The sequence below is a fragment of the Adiantum capillus-veneris genome, chromosome 30 (genome assembly GCF_014529385.1).
Source record: "Adiantum capillus-veneris isolate H3 chromosome 30, ASM1452938v2, whole genome shotgun sequence".
Lineage (NCBI taxonomy): Eukaryota > Viridiplantae > Streptophyta > Polypodiopsida > Polypodiales > Pteridaceae > Adiantum > Adiantum capillus-veneris.
This window is the reverse complement of record NC_140960.1, coordinates 1,464,678-1,487,843: the sequence shown is the minus strand read 5'-3', so window position 1 is coordinate 1,487,843 and position 23,166 is coordinate 1,464,678. Positions and strand designations below refer to the sequence as shown.

Here is a 23,166-nt window from a genome sequence, read left to right as displayed (position 1 = left end):
GAAATTCATTGGAGACGGAGATGCTAGAAAGCATATGGAAGTCTTTGAACATGTGTGCGATTCCTTGGAAGAGCACAATGAGCTACATAAGTGTAAGGCTTTGAGTTTGACCCTAAGCGAAAAGGCTGGAGATTGGTATAGAACCTTAAGAGTAAAAGAGAAAACGATCTACTCTACTCTTAGGAGACTGTTCTTAAAAGAATACATACGAGAGGGAGTACTTTGGGGTGTAGCCTCTCAGCTCCAGAAAGCCCAACGAGAAGAAGGTGAATCCGTGAGAGACTTCATTAGTTGCCTAAAGAATTTGAATTCTCGATGCAATCCAAACGAGTGATTCAACAACAACCAATTTTTCGATACATTCATTAGGGGACTACGACATGAAAGTATCTATAATGGCCTAGTCATTAGAGGTATCACTACTTGGGAAGTAGTCACCATGAATGCAATCCAATTGGAGGATAATTTAATGATTGCAGGAGAAAGAGTATCTGCCAAGCCGAAGTCTAGTAGCTCGCAAGCATCAAGGCATGATCCAATGAAGATAAAGCCAATCGTGAAAGAGCAAACGATATCTGATATGACTTTGGCAGATCTCACCAAGGCCATCCAAGAAAGCCTTAGGGGTAATCGTGCTCCACAAAACACTCATATGTATCCAAGAAGGGAGCAGCAATGCTGCTCAATCTGCTTGGGCCCACATACTACGAGTGAATGCCCTACTTTCAGAGTAAAGTTTAACGGGACTTGTAACGCGTGTGGTAGGTATGGCCATCAAGCGAAGGATTGCCTAATGCTTAAATGCATCATGGAAAATAGACCGCCTATAGCTTGGGCAGACTCACCTCGAGTTCCTGCATTGATGCCTACCCCACCCATGGAGCAACAGTTGCCATTACAGCACATGGTCCCTAGAACCCAAAATGTGGTCCAAACCACACCGTTGCCACCTCCAGTGCTAGGACCGCAACCCCCTCATCCAAGAGTTACACCTATGAACCAAATAGGTTGCGAGTCATCTAGTACTTATGTAGATTGCGAAGAGGACATAGACTCTAGTATCACCTATGGAGTCAACATGCTTGAGGAGTGTCCCATGTACTATATGGAAGACCATTGGGGACAAATCAAACCGGTATATCAAGCTACTGCGCTAGCAGCAAGAGGCCAACACATTAATAGTTTTGCCCGGAGACCACCTCTTCAGTGCTACGAATGTGGTGGACCACATCGAGTAGCTGAGTGCCCCATTAGAATGCAAAAGAATGCTGCACTAATGCAAACAAGTCAAGGGAGTGCATTGGCAATGCCAATACTCACTTGTAATTGTTGTGGCATAGATCATTTGATCGCACAGTGTCCTAACAATCCAAATGCACCGAAAATCACACCATTGAACATAATAGAGATTGTTGATGGGACACCACCAACTATAAACATAGCACCAGTGAATGCACTCACACGGTCGATGCTCCAAAAGAAAAATTACATCCTCGAAGAGAGAGATGCTGCATCCATTGGCCGAGCGAGAAAGAAGAAAACACGAAGAAAGAAATCCCTTAATGCTTCTAGCTCAAAACCTAGTTCAAAGACTAACATAGGGACAGGAGAGGATCCCGTGTATATGAATGACCCTGAGGATGACTCAGATTCGATAGAGACCACGGAGACCAAAACTGTTACTACAAAGGAAAAAGCCAGTGAGGAGGATCACGAGAGGGAATTACGACGAACACCAAAAGAGTATTCAAAGTTAAACCACCCAGTTGCGAACCCCCAAGATAAGCCACGAGAGACAAAAAATGAGGATTGCAAGAGAAAGATTGGAACCTATCCAAACCCAACAGTGTAAATTGAACGAGTCCAACAACTGAGGGGTTTGATGGAAGAAACTCAACGAACATTAGAACCTGAACCCAAACATATCCAGATGTCGGACACAGTGTTTCCCACACAAGTTCAACCTCACAAGAACTACAGGCCGTTAGCTATACCCAGTATCATTCGGGAAGAGAGTGAGGGTAGGACATCTGAAAGTGGACACACACCTTTCCTACTAGAGAGAATGCTTGGTGAGGGAATGCCCGACCCCCTTGAGGAAGTGGAGATTCCATCTTCACCATTCTCTTGTCAGGGTCCTACGTCCCACAAGATGCCATCAAATGTTGCCAAATTGATGGATTTCATGTCTTCAGAAGTTAGAACCACCATCATGTCCAAACTATATAAAGACCCCGAGCTAGTCTCAGCTCTTCGAGCCTTCCTCAATGGAGAATTACAGTCCGGATTACCACAGTTTGCACATATGAACAAACCTGACTCGGTAATGAATGATGAGGAACATTTAGCACCACCATCTGACCTAGCGGGACATGAATCTGTAATTGAAGTACCCGTTAACAAGTTGGGGCAATACTTTGAAGGTGATGAATCTAATGCTACTCTACCAATCACTACTAAAGGATTAACTATAAAGGGGGTCCTTGACGGTGGTGCGGGAGTCAGCATGGTGACAAAGAGTCGTTGGGAGTCTATGGGGTGACCTCACCTTGAAGCCACAAGCGTAGTGGTAAAAATGGCTAATGGATCTATTGTTACGCCTATTGGAATGCTAAAGGATCTCAGGATCAAGGTCTTGGGACACAAGGTAAGGCAGACTTTCATTGTTATGGATTTTTCCAAGCATCCTATGTCATTTGAGATTATCTTAGGGCGTCCATTCATGAGGGAAGCAAAAATGGTGCATGACTGGTCCAAAAACCACGTCTACTTACAGTTCCAAGACTCTGTCATTCGAGTTGATCTTTTAAGTGGTCAAACGCATCCTCTAGGAAATAAATTCATCATTGATAATCGATCAGACACAACAATTCACTCAACTCCATTACAGTATTGTTACACGTGTAACGAAGACACGGATATTGGGGAGAACTCTTCTTATATGGATATCCTACCCGGAATGGCTGAGTCAGACAATGTCGATTGGGTACACCTAGCGGCAACTATAGATACATGGGGAGCTAGAGGAACAACCTGGGTAACACCAGATGGGAAAGAGATACCACACATTGCACCAGTAAACATGTTAGGTGTAGTGCATGTAACATCCGATGATAAGAAAGAGGCACACCTACCTGAGAGTGAAACCGATGATTCCTCAAAGGGTTCAGGCCAATACACATCAGAAACGGAATCTCAGGGAGAAATGGATTCAGAACCTGAAGAAACATCGAGTGAACCAAGTATAGAAACTGAACACTCAAGGCCTAGTACGACCATCTATGGTAATTTATATGAGAGTGAAGAAGATACAAGCGAAGACCTATCAGGCGAGTCGAGTTCAAACATTTACCAAAATCAAAACCTTAACAAGAAACAAAGGTCATATAAGAGACGACGATATCGAGCAAATGTGAGAGCTAGGATAAACAAGGAAAGATCTACTGCAGAATGGCTTAGCTATCTAGGGGCATGTGATGCTCATCGAAAGCTAGTAGACAATTGGGGTGAACATCTCCAGAGTGTCATGTGGTGCAGCCCGCGACCCATTGACCTCGCTCAATTGGATGTTACAGAGCCAAAATTGAGTCGAACTATAAGAAGACGTCAAAACCGAGAGTTAGCACAACAACAAAAGGAGGCAGAACTAAAAGAAAGGTCTCTGTCAAGACAAGAGCCTGCTGACTTACATACAGCTCCTGAACATTTTAAATCTTATACCTCTGGGGAGCGAAAGGTTGTGTATGCCAAAGCCCAACGAATACCTACCAATGGAAGCAGTGGAGTCTATGATGGTCCAGCGGTAGTTAAAGAGATAGAATTAGCAGAACCAGGTGAGGAGTCTAAACCAGTCTTTATTGCTCAAGACCTTACCGAAACTGAAGAGGCTGTACTTAAGGAGCTCCTCAAGGAATACAAGGATATCTTTGCTTGGACATATCATGACATGAAGGGCGTTCCACCTTCTGTGGTGCAACATACAATTCCCATGATCAACACTGCTAAACCCGTCCAGCAACGACCCTATCCAATGAATCCTAAGTATGCCAAAATTGTACAAGAGGATATTGAAAAACTTATCCAATATGGATTCATATACCCTATTGAGCACTCAGAATGGGTTTCTCCAATAGTCATTGTGCCAAAAAAGAATGGGAAACTAAGAGTGTGCGTGGACCTCAAGAAAGTTAATGCAGCCACTAGGAGAGATCATTATCCCTTGCCATATTCAGAACATGTGCTTGAAAGAGTTGCGGGCAAGGAAGCTTATAGCTTTTTAGATGGGTACTCTGGTTACAATCAAATCACAATTGCATTAAAGGACCAAGCTAAAACTGCTTTTATCACAGAGTTTGGAGTGTTTGCATTTCGTGTTATGGCTTTTGGCTTAACAAATGCCCCTGCTACATTCCAACGATTAATAAACACTGCATTTAAAGAATTTCTAAGGGAGTTTTGTGAAGATTTCCTAGACGACCTTTGTGTTTATTCTTCTTGGGAGAAGCATTTGTTATATCTACGAAAAATATTTGAAAGGTGCAGATTTTATCGCATCTCATTGAACCCTTTCAAATGCCAATTTTGGGTTAAGCATGGAGTCATTCTAGGGCATATAGTGTCCAAGAACGGGATATCCACAGATGAGAGTAAGATTAAAGCCATTGCCGATTTGCCACCACCTACTAACTATAAAGGAGTTCAAAGATTTATGGGCCATATTGGTTATTATCGAAGGTTTATTTTAAACTTTGCGGAGATAGCGCGTCCATTGTACAAGCTTCTTATCGAGTTTCACTGGACGGAAGAATGTCATCAATCTTATGAGTTATTAAAGAAGGCCCTAACAAGTGTTCCAATCCTGGGAACACCTGATTGGAATGTACCTTTTCATGTGCATATTGATGCATCAAATTTTGCTATTGGGTGTGTTCTAACTCAACCAGGAGAACATAAATTGGACTACCCTATTAGCTTTGCAAGTCGCCAATTAAATGATGCCGAGATGAACTACACTACTACAGAGCGTGAAGGTCTAGCTATGATTTACGCAGTAAAGAAATTTCGCTATTACCTTCTTGCTACCAAGTTTGTGTTTTATGTTGATCATCAAGCATTGCTATATTTGGTAAACAAGCCGTGTTTCACAGGTCGAATTACACGATGGTTGTTAATTCTTCTTGAGTTTGACTTCACCGTTGTTGTGAGGCCTGGGAGGAAACATGTCATGGCCGATCATTTATCTCGTATCCCTAATGGCGAAGCTCCTACGGGGGTTGATGATGAATTGCCTGATACTCCTTTGTTCATTGTTGAGACAATGCCTGAATGGAGTGAAAAGATTGTTAACTTCTTAGTTAATGGTTTTCCACCCAAAGAGCTGCGAAAAGATATAGCTCGAAAATTAATCAAGGAATGCGAACCCTATTGCTTACTGGCTGGAACTCTCTATAAGAGAGGAAAAGATGATGTTCTTAGACACTGTGCCCGCGAGGATGAGTATTTATATATTCTACAAGAGGCACACATGGGCGTAGCTGGTGGTCACTTTTCAGGAAAGTTGACTGCCCGAAAGATCTTACAGTCAGGCTATTGGTGGCCCACTCTGTTTAAGGATGCATCACTTTTTGCAAAGGGATGTGATGAATGCCAACGCTTCAACAAGCCACAAAGAAGGTATAGGATGCCTCTACATCCCATCAAGGTAACCCAACCATTTGAAAAGTGGGGCTTAGACTTTGTAGGACCGATTAGTCCGGCTGCACGTAACACGCAATCACGATATATCATTGTGCCTACCGACTATGTAACCAAATGGGCTGAAGCAAAAGCAACACGAAAGGCGGATGCAAAAACAACAGCTAAGCTCCTCTTTGAGAACATTATCACACGTTTTGGATGCCCCTTTGAACTTGTGAGTGACAATGGAACTCATTTTATAAATGAAGTAATAAAAGAACTCACATCAAACTTCATGATATCTCACCACAAGTCTACACCCTATTATCCCCAAGTAAATGGCCAAGCTGAGAGTACCAACAAAACTCTCATCTCCATTTTGACAAAGACAGTTGAGGCTCATTGCACTGATTGGGACCTAAAGCTTACATCAGATTTATGGGCTTATCGTACTACGTATAAAGTTGCTATTAATTGCACACCTTTTAAGATGGTGTATGGCCAAGAAGCAGTTATGCCATGGGAGTTTGCCATTCCTAGTCTTCGAGTAGCTTCTCAAGAAGGTTGGGATGGTAACCCCTTAGTGGAGCGATTATATATCCTGGAAAGTCTAGATGAAGAGAGGCAATTAGCTGTGCGAAATGCTCTAGTGGAGAAGGATAGGAGAAAGAAGTGGTTTGATAGCCATTTAAAGGATAAAGACATCAAGGTTGGTGATAAAGTTCTTATGTACGGGGTACGTAATGAAAAGAAGAAATTGAAATACGCTAATAAGGGACCATATCGAGTGTGTGAAATTACCCCGCAAGGTACCATTCGTGTGGAGACTCTAGATGGAGTTGAAACCATTGGATTCCTTAATGGGAGTAAATTCAAAAGATATTATGATCCTCTAAGCCAGGAAGAGTTGCAAGCCATCCATCAAAAGAAGGCTGCCAAGGAACAAGCAGAGCTTAAAAAAATCCAAGCAAGAGTTGAGGTTCGAGAACGACAACAACGTCTTAGACGCCAACGAGAGGCTAATCTGGGAATCATGCAAGCATTTTTCGAGGACACAGATGACGACTCATTAGAATCTGAGCCACCCCTACGATACCCAATTGAGCTAAATAGCCCCTATGGGAAAGTACTATACAATGCCTTATTAGATACGGGAGCTAAACACAATTTGTTATCCTATGGAGTTTGGTGTCAATTAGGGAAACCGACCCTATCCCCGAGTACGATGCAAGTCAAGGGCATTAATAAAAAGAAAACTGCTATTCTTGGAGTCCTTCAGACCCCTGTTGTCTATGACAATGGAAGCATAGTGCAGAGGTTTCTAGTCATGCCCGCGGGAGCTATGGAAGGCAACGTAAACCTAGGACGCACGTGGATGTTGGCAACCAAATGCACTATTGATTGGGATACTGGTAGTGTCACGACGCGACCACCGACTCTTACCCCTATCATTCAAGAAAAGTCACCTACGTTGCAAACTCTAGCAAAGTTGAAGGATAGCCAACATTCACAAGCCAAGGTGGTTAACTCGTCTTTGCCGACTACCCATGAACCTAACACTTCAACACTTGTAGTTGCAGCAAGCAGTAATATTGCAAGTACTCAACCTGCACGACCTAAGAGTACATATCAATGGGTCCCCAAGGCCTTACTTCCTACCTCAACCCTCCCATCCATTCCAAGAAAAAATTCCCCTGGGAAACCAAGAGCGCGCTCTAGGAGAGTCAAGACCAAATCACGATGGATTCCAAAACGACTATTAGAAGCCCAAGGCTACTATGATGGAAATGAGCAAATCTGGGTACCTAGACGTAAAATGTGTCCTTCCCTATCGACAACAAACCCATATGAGTCAAACAGTGTAACGCTAAAGCCAATGGCAGACCGTGGGAAGGGAAAGATCACAGAATGCTACACACCTAGTCCAGAGCTAGTTTGGGATCCAAGGCAAAACCAATTTATTCCACCTAGCTCAGGAAGGGGGGAGTTCCATGAAGCTTCTAGCTCCTCATGTAATACATCCATAGAGGTAAAAGCTTCTACACAGCCTCCATCTATAGTAGTAGACCTCCATGAAGCTACAAAAGAATCCACACCTCCCAGTGTTCAAGAATCACCTGATGAACCACTTCAAGTTCGATCCTCGGAGAGTACCTTACCACCCTTGCAACTTGACGAGGCACCTAGGGTAATAGAAAACTACTGGCAAAAATCCTCACCTATTACCAACTGGAACAATCGGTTTCAAAGGGTGACGACATCATTTCAAACGGTATGATCTACCCAAGTAAGGGGGGAGTGTTTGTGGACATCCATCATTCACTTGCTTCCCTCTCAACCTTTCTCCCTGACCTCTTAATCTCCAATCTTAGGGAATGTATATATAAAACCTTATACTCACAAAAAAAAGATAAAAAAGTAAAAGAGCAAGAGCTATAACACAAATCATAAAAACAAATTATGCACAAGAACACGACCCTTGTAATACTTGCACTTTAACCATCATCTATTTGCGTGTACAGATATGGCTAGTACGCTAGAGTCATCCACTCCTGCCTTGGGTGAGAGGTACCCTCGTTACTTTTCACAAATATTTCACATGGTCTTTCCAGTGCTTGCATGTGAATGGGATTTGATAGGTACGCTAGCATGTGAGAGGAATTTTGAGGAGTTAGAATGGCTGATACGTCTCTTGACCACATCTGATCCATACTTAGTAGAGAGCGTTTCTCCCATTGCACAAGCCTAACCTTTTGACCAAGATGACTATAGGCGTCTAGTGACCTTCTTAGTAAACATGGGCACCTATGATGAAGAAGAAAATTTACAGGACTACACGGATGGCACATATGGTCTCATGGATGATGACTTTGTTTATCTCGACGACGAGGATAGGGGTTTAGCCTTAGGGTTTCCCCCCAACCTCTACAATATCCTATTCCCTTGACTCTCTAGGGGAGTGCAAATAATTAGGTTAGGGTTCCTTATGTTTTTTGTTGTGTTCAATAAGTGTTGGTACCTTTTCCCACTAATGTGCCTCCTGGAGGTATTCCTTTTGTTTCCTCGTGTGTACAGGAGCGTGTTGCTATTGATAGGATTTGGACCTTCATGGAATCTTTATCTCGACTCACTCTTCAAATCAAGGGCGACCATCGACACAAACAGGTGTTTTTTGTCCATTAGCATTGCCCCTTATCTTTTTTGCATCTATGATTGTCTGCTTTAATTGTGATTGGTAGGATAATATCCAGCACATTTGCTTAGTAACAAACATTTAATTCAATGTAATTTTTTGTCATAATCACTTGTCTAGGTTTAAAAATCAAGCAGTCCGACTAAGCTAGTTTGACCAAGTTAGGTGTTAGAGATCTTCTCTTAATACCATGGGGAATGCCTTCCTAATAATCAATGGTTACTTAGGTTCTTAATCCGATTTAGGCAGCATTGTGTGAAATGTACTAGGGCTTTCTAGTGGGCTTGACCCTATTGACCTTTCGCTTAAGTATTATAAAGGGAGTTTACTAGTGTGATGAGCCTGGGGAGGTGTATCAGTGTTATATGACCCCCCAAAGTTACAAAATTAAAATGTTGAAAATGAACAAACAAAAAATCAAAGTGCCACACTGTGAAATCTTAAGCTGGAAGAGAAATCTCAGCTTGATTTGGTACTTCACTCACATGTATTGCCTATGGTACTAGAGCCCTAGAGGTTCCAGTGTGGGCGCTTTTCCTTGAAAAGCAAAAAACCCCAGGCATACAAAATAAGCACACACATCAAATTGAATCATTGTGAAAAGACTTTGGGGGGTCAAAGAAAAAGTAATCAGTCAGGCGATGATTTCATGAGAAATTCCTTTTATGGTAGCTTAACTACAAGGTCTTCTAGATATAGCCTCTAATCAGCCCTCAAACATGAATACTTGGCTCTCGCGATTAAACAACTTAATTGACCACAGAAAATTAAGAAGCTTACCCATGGTATTAATATTCGATCTCTAGTGCCTTTCGACCGTCAAATTAGCGACCCCAAACTTGTTTAATTTTTTACCTTTCCATCTGTTTATGCATTTGATTACATTGCAATTTAATGTTCATTGCTGACAAATTGTTTGAAATTCTTTTACCAATCAATTTGTCTACCTAAAACTGCATATGCTTTTTAATCACTTATGAGAATGTAATTACTGTGCCAATGTTGTTTGATTCTGCAGTGACTGAAGAAGGCTAAGGACATTCATCTCAAATGCTCTTCCACCTCGACGAACGAGCCTCAACTCAATAGCTTCCGAAGACGGAATCTACATCAGGAAGGGGGGCATGTTAACTCTCACGGCTCACGGACACCCCATCACCTACGATGGACGTGTATTATGTATTTGGTAGAGTCAAGTATCGGGCTTGTCGGAACAATAGGAAAAGGGTAAGAGTGATCGCCGATGAGAGGTGCACTCTAACTGGGACATTCAAGGGATTAGTTGGCTAAGCATGGGCACCCAAGTGTGAATGGAGTGAGCTCATGTAAAAGCCAACTAAACCTAAAATTCACTCATTCTCTCATTTGTGCAATAGAAGAGTGCTCTTGCTCCATCTCCATCTCTAACTTCTTCTTCTTCACCTCCTTGTGTGTGTGTGTATGTGAGAGAGAGTGTCATAAAATCTAATATCTAACCAACCCAAATGATTTTCTCATATTAAATTGATCACTTAATGTGGGAGAATAAACGGGAACAAGTGTTAAGATATAGATATGTGCTTATAGATCTATCTCAACACGGGGCCAATAGTAAAGGGGCCCAAATGGGAGATGGTCTATCAAGAGCAAGGCTAACCAATGGAGCATAAGACCTTAGGGTTAGCTTCATTGAAGACCTCCAATAATGTGTGAAAAAGTCCTTTGACCTTAGGTAAGCTAGGGCTGAGCTTGAGGTGGGAACCCGGCCCAAGCTCGAGGTGCTTGACCTGCTTGAGGTGCTTGTCGTGCTTGAGGTGTTTGTCCTGCTTGAGGTGCTTGATTAAGGTGCTTGAGGTGCTTGACTTACTCCATGCTTGAGGTGCTTGACTTGCTGCATGATTAAGGCACTTGAGGTGCCTTGAGAAGCTTGCCTGAGATGCTTGTGGGAACACCCCCTAGTTCAAGTGCTTTGTCATGCTTGGTGAGTAAGGTGCTTGATCACCTAAAGTCAAAAGCATTCCTACAAGAGGGGGGGCGAGCCCTTTTCCTAGGGGCTAGAGAGAGAACACCCACTCACACACACAAGGGAAGCCCCAACTTGAAGAGGCAGCAAGGACACATGTCAGGTCCCTACCCATGTTACCTTCATGTGTTGCTTGAAGCCTATTGGCTAGGCTTCAAAGGGGTCCAATGATAAATTACTTGAATTATCTAATTGATTTTGCATTTATCAAGTCCTCTCTCTCAAAGGGGAAAGGGGGACACTTGTCCCAAGGCTACCCATGTTGCTTGTAATAGCTCCTGCTTGTGATTGGCTAGGCCTGGAGGGGTCCAATGAGCTTCAAGCATGAGCTACAAGGGGGGGTCGACCCAAGCAAGCTAGGGGGGTGCTTAGGGGGTATACTCACCCACACACACTCACAATCACTCTCATTGTGTGCTATGCAAAGTGCAAGAGCTCCCTCTCCAAGAAAGTAGAGGTTGAGAGCCTACACCAACACTCTTGGCTATGGAGTGCAAATCCAACCAAGAGCCATGCTTCAATGCTTGAGCTTGTCATCTCCTTCTTCTTCATTACTATGCTATTATGTATGCTAGCTCAAGAGTTATGATAAGTGAGGAACTAGCTCTTTCTCGTATGAAATGTTTCTTCTTCCTCTTCCCTACCCTCATTCCCTGCTAGCTCTCTCCACCTTCGAAGGTGTTTGAGGTCTTGGGACTGAGGCTTGGTATAGTTAAAGCTTTCTTCAAGTTTAGGTTATGCTATGATGGTGATGCATGAAGCCTTCCATCTTCATTGCTTCACCTAGGTCACAAGGAACACAAAGAATGTATTGTAACAAGTCTCTCTTGATGGGAGAAATCATAATACAAATGCCTATTGGAGGGGGGACCGGCTCCACATAAATCCGGTCCTCAACTGTTGTCATGTTCTCTAAACTCTCTCTCTTGCAAAAGTATTGTCTATGCCAAGTTAACTAATTGCTATGATTATGTTGCTATCTTCAATTACGTCAACCCGCTATGCTCACAAAATCATTTCTTGAAAGTACTCTCATTAAATTCCGCTACTCTCACATATTAAGGCAAATTCCATTACAGAGAGAGAGAGAGAGAGAGAGAGAGAGAGAGAGAGAGAGAGAGAGAGAGAGAGAGAGAGCATTGCGGAGGCACGACGGCGGTGAAGTGGTTGAGCGCGACGTAGCAGCATCTCCTTCTTCTTCGCGGCGAGGAATCCTCCACGGCAGGAGCATAGAGCGGTGAGTGACACACCATTGCCCTCTTTTGAGCTTACTAGCTAAGCTAGTTGTGTGCTTGGAGCCGTCTATGGCTCGCACACAGTGTTAGGCAAGGCCCTTGCTTCGACAGTGCGGCAAGGAGCGCACAATCCTTAAAGGGCATAATATGAGCATATACTATACTCCCATGCCAATCTCTTTGTGGACGATGTTTGCGTCACTTCTCAAAAGCGGATAGGATGGGTGAACAAGGAGAGTCTTATCATGTATATGGTAGTGATCCCATGTCAATCTCTTTGTGGCCGATGTTTACGTCACTTCTCATAAGTTGATAGGATGGGTGAACAAGGAGAGTCTTATCATGTATATGGTAGTGATGTGTGTGAACACAGTTAGGACCGATGGGTCACCTTTTTTCCCTCACTTAGAGGTTTCCCCCCCCCCCCATCCCCATTACTCTAGGGCTATATTAGCACACCAAGTAATACGTTCTCTATTATGTGCCTTGAGCTTCGTCTCCATCTACAAGTTGTGTGTGCATTTTTGCAACCTTAACTCCAACAATCGGTATCATAACACGTTGTATCCTCTCGAGCATAGTCACCAATGTCGCCAACACCCCTTGCTCACTTTTTTTGATTTTGGTAAGCTTTGGTGAGCATCAACAGGTCAATAAATAATCAGGGGTAGCTTGTAGAGCTTGGTGTGCTCAAAATTTTGATTTTGGCTCGTTTTGGCCTCCATTTCCACTACTACAAGTGTTGCGTAGGCAATATCCTCCTTTCATGCAAAGTTATATTGTATAGATGAAAACCTAGTGATGGTTCGTTGCTCATTCGCATCTTATATGTAGATGACATGCTAATTGCACGAAAGTCCACTGAGGAGATTGCCAAATTGAAGCTATCCTTGAGCAAAAACTTGGCTACGAAGGATTTGGGGAAAGCAAATCATTTTTTTGGTATGCATATCAAGAGAGATATGAAAAATGGTATCCTTGAGTTGTCTTAGGAATCTTATATCCACAAAGTCTTGTAGCGTTTCAATATGCAGGGGGAAGCAAGGGACATTCTCCCATGTCAGATGCTGAGAGAATACACATTCTTCAGTTGTAGTCAATCTCATGTGCAAGCCCCTTATATTTTAGAGGGCCTTGTTACGGCGAGTTTCATAACTCACACACACTAAACTAAGAATGATTCCTTGATAAAAAGGGGAAATGATGCATTTGGGAAACTTTTGCAAATATGGAAAAGTTTAGACTCTTTGAGTAGTTTCCTAGCTTTTAGGCCTATGTCTGGTGAAAATGACAAGTTCATCACTATTTTTTAAAGCCCCTTTTCCCTTCCATGCAAAGTTTAAGCATTCCTTTTCCTGAGTGAGAATGCGAAGAGTGCTAGTTTCACAGTTCTGAGAATGCGAAGTGGGCTAGTTTCACCAAGCTGTGAAACTCATCGCATGGACGGACGTCCTCTTATGTGAGCTTGAATTCCAATTTTCAAGCCCAAAACCAATACAGGGAACCGTTGTTTTTAATAGAGAGCTTAAACTCATATTACATACCAACTCTCTACATAACACAAGGCCTCTTATCCACACATCTTCGTAAAGCTCTGTTGGAACCCTGGCTACATTTCTCTTTTGTTTGAGGCTCTGGACGAGGCTCCTCCCTCGCTCTCTCGCTATCTCGGCTCTCCCCGAGCCTGCGCCCTGTCTGAGGTATGTTTCCAGCTCTTGGGTTAGCTCTGTTTCGTAGCTTCTCTTGAAAAAAGCAAGCCATACGAGGAGCTGCTCTTGTGGAATGGGGCCTGCCATTCTTCTCTGCCCTTCTTCCTCTGCAGCTCATCTATGGCGACAGGCGCTCCCCTCCTTGAAACCCAAACAGAAAGAGGGCAGCTTGTCCATGTCCCCAAGATGCTTTGCAGTTGCTGGGGATCTGGCAGGCAGGCCGCCATTCTTCCTTTACTCTGCATCTCCAGTTGAGAAATGCAGAAAGTTTTTCACATGGAGAAGGGTTTCTGCTGCTGCTGCTGCTGCCGCGAGCGAGATATCCGTTGAAGAGGCTTCCGTAGAAGAGGCGGTTGCTGTGGTGGATGCCGAGCCAAGTGTGGCGGATGTGGAGCAGAGTGTGGCTGCTGATGCGGAGGAGAGCGTGGCAGAGGAACCCGCTACTAGCAGTGATGTCTCTGCCTCTACCAGCAATGAGGACACCGCTCTTGATTCTAGTAGCAGCGACGTCTCTTCCATCCCGGCAGAGAAGACGCAAGCAAGGCGATCATCTAGTAGGAGTAGCAGTAAGAAGAACATTACCATAAGCCCCGCCGAGCTTGTTCCCGGAGCCCAGTTCCCCGGCAAGGTTGTTGCCATCCAAACGTTCGGTGCATTTGTGGACTTTGGGGCTTTCACCAATGGGCTTGCTCACATCTCCAGATTGAGTAAATCTTATGTCAAGAAAGTAGAGGATGTGGTGCAGGTAGGGCAAGAAGTGAAGGTCCAGATTCTTGAGGTTGATTTTGAAGCCAACCGCATCTCACTCATGCTGGTTGGGGAGGCAGAGGACGAAGCTCAGGAGGAAGAAGGAGACAAAGCTAAAGGAGGAGTGGGAGCCGAAAGAGCTTCTCAGCAGCAAGCACGGGCTCCTCGAAGGGATGCTTCGAGGCGAGCTCCGTCTCAAAGGAATGTGGCCACAACCAAATTGCAGAAAGGTGAAATTATTGTGGGAACTGTGAAGAACTTGATCAAATCGGGTGTGTTTATTGCCCTCCCCGATGGAACCGATGGGTATCTTCCAGTTCAGGAGGTTATTTTCAAGGTGCCGAATGCTGGCTTGGATGCGCAGTTTCAAGTTGGGGAGGAAGTCACAGTAAGGGTGCTTCGAGTAGAAAGAGGTCGGGTCAATCTCACCATGAAAAGGGAAGTCAATTTCGACAAGTTAAATGAGGACCTGAACGAGGGTGTCATGAGCATGGGGACCAATCCTTTCGAGCTAGCTTTTCGCAGAAATGAGGTGATTGCCAGCTATTTAGCAGAGAGAGATAAGCAGAAGGCCCAAGTAGAGTCGGTGGATGAGGGGCAGAAGGTGCTAGGAGAGTCCGTGGAGGAGGAGCAGCAGAAGGTGCAAGAAGGAGAGTCTGCGGAGGAGGAGGAGCAGAAGGTGCAATCAGAGGCGGTGGTGCTGGAAGTAAAGGAAGAAGCAGTGGTTGGTACAGATTAATGCATAGCTCCATATTTGATAAAACTCTTTTATTTTGATGTAGCAGATACCTTGGTGTTAAATATGCGTCTGAAAGGACGAGCAAGAGATTATGTTGAACATGCCGAAAATTCTGTCCGCTCTATCACCCTAATGGAATTATGCACTGGGGTGGATGCGTGCGGGTTTTGTTGCCCTTCACAAGAGCCCTAAACTTTACAAGGGCCTGAGCAATACCTGTTGAGAATTGACAATTTGGTAAGTCACGGTTGTAAGTGCAATCTTTCTTTAATTCTCTTTTTTCTGTTGTTCTGATGATGCATATATACAATGTCATAATACTTTCGGGTTTCCTGAGGTGCAAATGTTTTTTTGTTGATGGTGGTGGGTGAACTAAGCATTGATTGACACTCTAATGCCGTTGGCTGTTAATTTGGTTTTCCTCACGACGGGCCTGTCTGTCTCACGTTGATAAATTAGAGCTGATTAATGCAGATGCACATGGCTAAGATTGATTTTATGAGGAAGACGTCCCTGGTCTACTCATAATATTCAGCCTCAAGTATTACTTGAATGCCATGAGCAAATTGTTGGCTTTCTGAAACAAGCCTTAGAGAAGACGGCAGTTAGGCGCATAGTTGAATATTTAGTAAATTTTTACACTTATGGACCTGCCTTTGTATGTGATAATGTGAAGCCTTGAAATCTTCTTTGTTTCTTAACTTTTAAATAGGTCCCCCTATTTTTGAGACATCCTTGCCAACTTTTATGTCTAAGAATGCCCGCGAGACTCTTCACCTTGTTCGGAGCTAAGTGCAATCAGCACTATGTATTCAACAGTGGAATTTGAAGATTCTCGATGGAATAAGCCTGCCACAAGCCCAAATTTCGTGCTATGGTTTCATTCCCATACATTCTTTTTGATTTTTGACTAACCATAGTCCACTTCATAGCTAAATCTTTCAAATTTTTCATGTGAGTTGATTTAACAAAAAATTCAATCTCTACTATTGCATATTGTTTGTTGCTCCACTTTACAGCCATAGGTTGTGTAGGGGCCACTTTGAAAAGCCTACTTGTACTCATCAGTTCCCTTTTGTGTGTGATATTTCATAAACTTGTGTATCACCTCATTTGACTTCAAGAGAAGCACTAGTTGCACAAGAGGTAGTACGATAGAGTGCTTCTTGATATTTTTGAAAACCTTATGAGATTGAATATATGGGTGTTGGTTTAGCATCCTCTACCTAGAAGGCATATTGAGGAAGCTTAGGATTTTGAGCATTGTAAGTAAATTATACAACACATCCCGAAAACATGCGCGCACGCACATGCACACGCACACACACACACACACACACACAAACACAATAACCCATTATTTCTCACTTATAAGTGGATGAAAGAGATTTTTAGATTAGGTTTAGAGTTGGATGCGATTCTAATTACATTTAAACACTTTCTTAGCAAAAGATAGTATTGTGTGAGCTACCGATTCTAACTTTTAACGAAGGAATTACAATGGGAAATCGGATAGGCTTGATGTATTTGTGAACAAGCTAATCCTAGGGTATTTTTCCATGTGAACTCTTTTGACTAGTAAGAGTGATCGAGGGCATTCCCTGTCTCTCACCTGTTCAGATCATTGCATTGCATGACAATCTAATGTTACTTCGAGGACTCATGATGTGAACGCATTGCTCTTTTTGTTGCATTCAGAGGATGGTCCTCTATGGCCTTCACTCATAAGGAGGATATCGACTTTTGCTATTTAAGAGCTGAGCAACCACTATTTGCCCACTTAGTCTATGGGAATCAAATCATGCGTGAGAGAGACATAGTTGTAGGCTTAAGGTGGATTAGTGAGTGTAGCATTCATGCTTTTTGTGTGTGTGTGTGTGTGTGTGTGTGTGTGTGAGAGAGAGAGAGAGAGAGAGAGAGAGAGAGAGAGAGAGAGAGAGAGGACTCTAAATGAACTCTTGATTATGCCCTAAAAAAGAGAGATTACAAGCCTTGTATGTAAGATGGAATAAGGTTTAAAAATACGCAAGCCCAAATTTTGTGCTATGGTTTTTTCCCCTTATACTCTTTTTGATTAATCACTTACTATAGTCCACTTCAAAACTAAGTCTTTCATGATTTCCATGTGAATCAATTGTTTAAAAATCAGACCTTACAATTGCATTGTGATTGTTACTTCCCTTTACAAGCATAGGTTGTGTAGGGGCTACTTTGTAAGCCTACTTGTGCTCAAGAAACTCCTTTTGTGTGCGTGCTTTCATAATCTTGTGGATGCTAAGTAATTTGGTTTTAAGAGAAGTGTGTCTACTTGTAAGGGGGTTTACACATGTTGCACAAGAGGTAGTAGGATAGATTGTCTTTATGTTGCTGGATACTTTTTCAAGAATTTACAAGATTGAGTAATTGTGTGTTGTTTTAGCGGCCTCTATGCAGAAGTCATAGTTTTACAACCCAATATTATATTTCTCACTTATGAGTGAATGAAGTAGATTATTAGATTAAGTTAAGGTTTAATGAGACTCTAATTATGGCCATACACTAATTATACCATTAGCAAAAGATGGTATTGTGTGTGACCACACCTAGACATTTAGATTTGGGTTGGATAAGTTGATCACAAGCATACATACAATGAAAAATAGGTAGCTGGCACCTACATTGCTAAGCTTCTCCTCATGCTCTCTATGAAAGGAATTTGTATCTAAAGTCTAGGCCTTGAACCTAGGGTGCAAAGGATTATAATGTGCTACTGGTGAGGTAGAACCACCGAACATTAGGAAAACTTTGAGGTCCTTTTTTTTAGCATGTAAGAAATGGTGGAGAGAGAAAATGCTTTTTATTTTTGAAAATGTAAGCAAGAAACTTCAAATGCTAAAATGTGGGAAAAGCCTCTACCTTTTTACCATTTTCACAGAATGTCACTTTTCGGGCCCTTGTATGAAGTGTCGCTTTCAAATATCTTGGGATGTGTCCCTTTCCCAAAACTTTTCCCTTCCAAAGCATCGGTTTAGTCTTTTGGCTCAAATTTCAAATCCCCCCTACTTAGATCTGTTAGGCCTCTTTCTTTTCACCATATCCAACCCCATCATCTTCTTCTTTGTATTTAACCTTCAACCTTGGTATTGCAGCCATGAATAGTGTTAGGAGAGTATTCATCATATCCATGTTGAGTTGGAAGATGGATATTCTCCCCTCAAAAAAAGAAATGGGGTTTTAAAAAACTCCTCCTTCTGCCATTGAAGCAATGAGATCATAGGGAAAGAAGCACATTCCCATAGACCCCATTACCAAAAGAACTCCACTATTCTTCAGCTAATCTTTATTGATGAGCTTCGTACGAGATGGTATAAAGGGGCTATTAGGCTACACTTTGCAGTGGAGAGGGGCATTCTTAAATTGGAGAACCATTTGCTACAACAATTCAAGGATTTTCTTAACCATCAACTTCAAGAAAGCAGGGAGAATGTAAACAGCCTACGATCATTACTAAATGCAACTAAGAGAAAGAGGACATAGTTTGAGCTTACATAAATACAAAGGAAGTTGAAGAGTATTAAGAGTCTCAAGCGAGGAGGTGGAGACTACAACCGAAGAATCATCTCTGGTTCATTTTTCAAGTTGATGTGTTTGTTATGCAAATTGGTATCTTTGGGTGCTATAGTCTTTGTTTGTGTTTACTTGAGGTCCTTAGTTCAACTCAATAGTTCACAAGGAAACATGAGAGGGTGCATCAAAATAATTTTGAGAAATAATTCTTCTTGTCGTGCTGGAACCTACTGTAAGAGAGAAGGTTCAAGAAGGCTAAGAAGAAATGCGTTGATGATTTTTTCAGAGTTCTACCTTGGACAAGGATGATGTTCAAGGGACTATAGACAAAGTTGGAATGAGTAGGGTAGGTTACTATCAAGTGTTTAAGATCATGAATAAAAACTTGAAGGTGTCAGGGCTTCTTGCTACAAAGCCGCAAGCAAGGATTATAATTAATCCCAGGGCCATGGAGATGCTTGGTAAGCCTTTTCACATCAATGACATATATCTTGGTAAGAAGAACGACCTCAAGTTTAACCATTTCAACAACCTGTTTTTGACTTGAGAACTTTGGAGAGGGCAATGATAAAATTCTATGATTTTCAGCTTACTGAGGTGAATGGGCATGCCATTTTTGTGATTAAATTGAATAAAAGTAAAACTATGAAGACCAAAAAAACTTGAGAGAGTGTCTCCCTCATGAATAGAGATCTTGATACTATAGAGGGGAAAAAATCCTAAAATTTTTAGTGTGCAGTCAGAGAAGTACATTTGGTGGTTGAGTGCTTTTGAGGTTGGTTGCAAAAATTTTAATATGTTAAATTGGGTGTTTCATCTTACCAGTATCCCTGAAATAATGGAGGTTCAACAGGATCTAGAAGAGATAGATGTTGAGGGTTTTGGTAAGTAAAAGGTGGAATGACACATGGGGAGAGACCTAAACACACTAAAGGGAATGTACAATGTGTCAAACTTGGCCAATGCCAAAAGCCCTTGCATCTATTGTATGGTGCAATAAAGAAGTTGAATCTTGCTATCTGGAAAAAATCCCTAGACAGACACTCTAAAGATCCCAATTTTCAAGTTGTTTTGGAAATTCCCCACTCAAACATCCATTTGTGCACATTGCATGCACTTTGTAAAATCGTTGAGAAGATTGTGCACCTTTACTAAGGTTTACATGGAAATGACAACCTTTATCAGTTAGAGAAATTGCCATAAAAAGTACTGAAAGGATATTTTCTGATATTGGACTTCATGGGGGCAATGTGGTGATTGATATAGACCCGAAGAGGTCATCCAGTGGAAAAAAGAAAGCTTTTGTTGGTGGGGTGAAGTCCAGGACCTTCTTAGGATTCCATGGGAAATTAAGTAGGGGTTCATACAAAGTCCAATATAACCAATGGATGGCCCTACATAATGATGTGAAGCACCATAGAGTTGATGGCATACCAAGAAATCAAAAGACAGAAGTGTGGAAGCCTTGGTGCAGTTTTCTCTTATTGTGATAAAAGTCATTGGGAAAAGAATGACCTCTCCAGCTTCAAGCTATGATAAATGCTTGGAGCTCAGAGCACTTCACACATTACATGATAGTAGTTGTGAACTATGACCTTACTAATTTTCAACTTTTGTATAAGTGGCTAAATGAATTCTCTTTTTTGTGCAACATAGTATCTTCAATCACACTCCTTGGTTTATAAAGAAATATGAAAACTTTTCAATCTGACCTACTCAAGGTATGGGGAAATCCCACTACCAAGCAAGAACGAAGTGTTTTGAACACACTAGACATAGTGGAGAAGCTCAAAAAGCTAGTAGCTTTCTTGAAGTGGAATGATTTGGTCACTCGACAACTATTTCAAAGTTAGGCTCGGATTTAGGTAAAAAAACATTAGATTAGATCAGACGAACGTAATCATACTTCAAATGACTTAGTACCAGACTTCAGACAAACAATTGGATTGAAATGAAAAGACATTAGATTATGAAACGGTGAGTAAGACAACTAGAAATGTGTTCAGATTCAAATTGAGAGTATCCTAGGCTTCTAATTGTAAGAGCTACAAGAGGTGATGTCCACCAATCAGAAGTCACATGAATCTAGGAAAAGTCCGCACTAGTGATGTTGCTAGTGCTCCCCCCGGCTCAAGAGAAGGAGCAAATAGAGTTACCCAACCAAGGGTACCACCCTCCATAAGTTCCCAAAATCAGGCGCTAGGTGGACCAATTAAAAGGCAAATTCCAAAGATAAATAGGGCACCTTTACAAAAACCAAGATTTGATCCCAACCAAAAGATTTAGACGAATATTTTGGAAATGGTACTTGAAAGTAATCTTTATCCTCTGTTGATCTCTCTAGGATGCATTCCTCTTTGATCAGACTCTCACATTCGAACACTTCACACGCTTCACACATCCAAATATATGCTTTAGAGTGCAACCATGCAGGTATTTCCTTGTCGTTTATTGTTGTTAAGTCATATTCCTCCATAGGAGTTCAACTAATATCTCTGTAGCTATGGTCCTTGACACTTATTCTTGTCACAACCACTTTGTGCCTCAAGTAGATATGGTCATAACCCCAATCTTGTACCATTTTTAGTAGACACATAAATGGTCTCCCTAGAATGACATCAAAATTGTTGCTCTTTCCAAATCCACTATTGCAAAGGTATGTTTATACTCTATTACACAAGAGGTTATTATGATATGCTCCAACATACCCATCAGTCTTTCAAGCTAACCATCAATAAGTTGCAATTTCATTCTAGTTTTCTAAGAGCCGGTTTTCCCATTTTTCCAAAATTCTTTGGTGGCTTTGGCTACTCCAGCCCCACTATCAAGTATGGTCACTATTTTGACTCCTTTGTGCTCCATTGGTAAGGTGGTGCTTCCTTCTTCTCCTTCACAGTAGTCACCCACCTTGTTCACAAGTACTGGGTTTGCCTTAGGTTTCTCTTGTGTCATTCTACCCATGTGTTCATCTAAGCGGATATCTTAAAGATGAATTTTCATTCCCATCTTCTCTAGAATTTTGCCCACTTCTCCCTATAGATGCGGTCTAATCTGTAACAGCTCTGAGAGAGTTATCGTACATTGAATAGGCGACATCAATTCAAGCAAGCTTTTAGTATCCATCATTTTTGGCACTGGTTTCCTGCATCACCGTATAGAGATTGTATATCTACAAGGTAGAACTTGTGATCCATATTGATCATTGTGATAAATATAGACTTGAAAGTCACACTACCATCCTTTGCACTCCTAATTGCTTCCAATAAGTCTTGTGGCCATGGATCATCCACTTCTGGAATTGGCATCATCACTTGTGACTTAGAGTCATCTATGGTATTAGCCACTACCCTTGTGTCCAATGGTGTTTTTGGCTCTGGTCTCATGTGATCATTCGTTTTGGTTTCTTTGTGCATAATTTTCCTATCCCTTTTGTGGAATCTTCATGTTTAGGGACGTTTAGCATTTATAGCTCCATTAGAGCTCAAGATGTCTCCATGAGGTGTTTGCACATTTCAACTCTATTTCTCAACCTTAGGATGTGGATATGTCAACCATCTTGGTTCCAGAGTTTGGTTGGTTTTTAGTCTAGCCTCAAATGCTTGCAGCATAGCGTCTAACGGCTCTAGGAATTTGTCTACCAACACTGATCCTCTTGATGATATCTTAAATTATTTTTCTTTCTCTGTTTGTTCCCTATTTTCCTTTTCTAGTTTCAACTGCTCTTTGGTGTATAGCAGCTCGATTTCTAGGGCGGTTTTGTCTTTTAGCCTTTTTGCTTCCATCTTGTCATGTTTAGCCTTCCAAGATATTCTATGAGTCCTCACACCAATAAGCTCCCAATTTTTATTTGAAAAGGTAGTTTATGTTCCTCCTCAATCGGTTTATCTTTAGTAGCTTCTTGAGCTTGAGATATTGTCACCACATTCTTAGGAACCGTGGGTTCCATCGCAGATCTGCTTGAAGAAGGTAACACTCCTACAATGTCATAAAACCTAATATTAACAAACCCAAATGATTTTCTCATATTAAATTGATCATGTAATATGGGAGAATAAACAGGAACAAGGGTTAGGATATAGACATGTGCTTGTAGATCTATCTCAACACGGGGCCAATGGTAAAGGGGCCCAAATGAGAGATGGTCTATTAAAGAGCAAGGCTAACCAATGGAGCATACAGACCTTAGCGTTAGATTCATTGAAGACCTCAAATAGTTAGTGTTAAAAGTCCTCTAACCTTAGTTAAGCTAGGGTTGTGCTTGAGGTGGGAACCCGGCCCAAGCTTGTGGTGCTTGCCATGCGTGATGACTGAGATGCTTG

At 42.0% G+C, this 23,166-nt stretch overlaps 1 protein-coding gene across 1 annotated transcript; it reads left to right on the top strand.

Annotated features, from left to right (window-relative positions):
- Nucleotides 1-13,678: 13,678 nt before the first annotated feature.
- On the top strand, nucleotides 13,679-15,631 carry LOC147417428 (polyprotein of EF-Ts, chloroplastic-like). Its single transcript, XM_086506781.1, has one exon. It carries the CDS (start codon nucleotides 13,889-13,891, stop codon nucleotides 15,299-15,301), a length of 1,413 nt encoding a protein of 470 aa, XP_086362907.1. The 5' UTR covers nucleotides 13,679-13,888; the 3' UTR covers nucleotides 15,302-15,631.
- Nucleotides 15,632-23,166: the final 7,535 nt, after the last annotated feature.

Bases quoted from the DNA above. Each gene is read 5' to 3' on its own strand.
- LOC147417428 (XM_086506781.1), top strand. From the start codon at position 13,889: ATGGGGCCTGCCATTCTTCTCTGCCCTTCTTCCTCTGCAGCTCATCTA.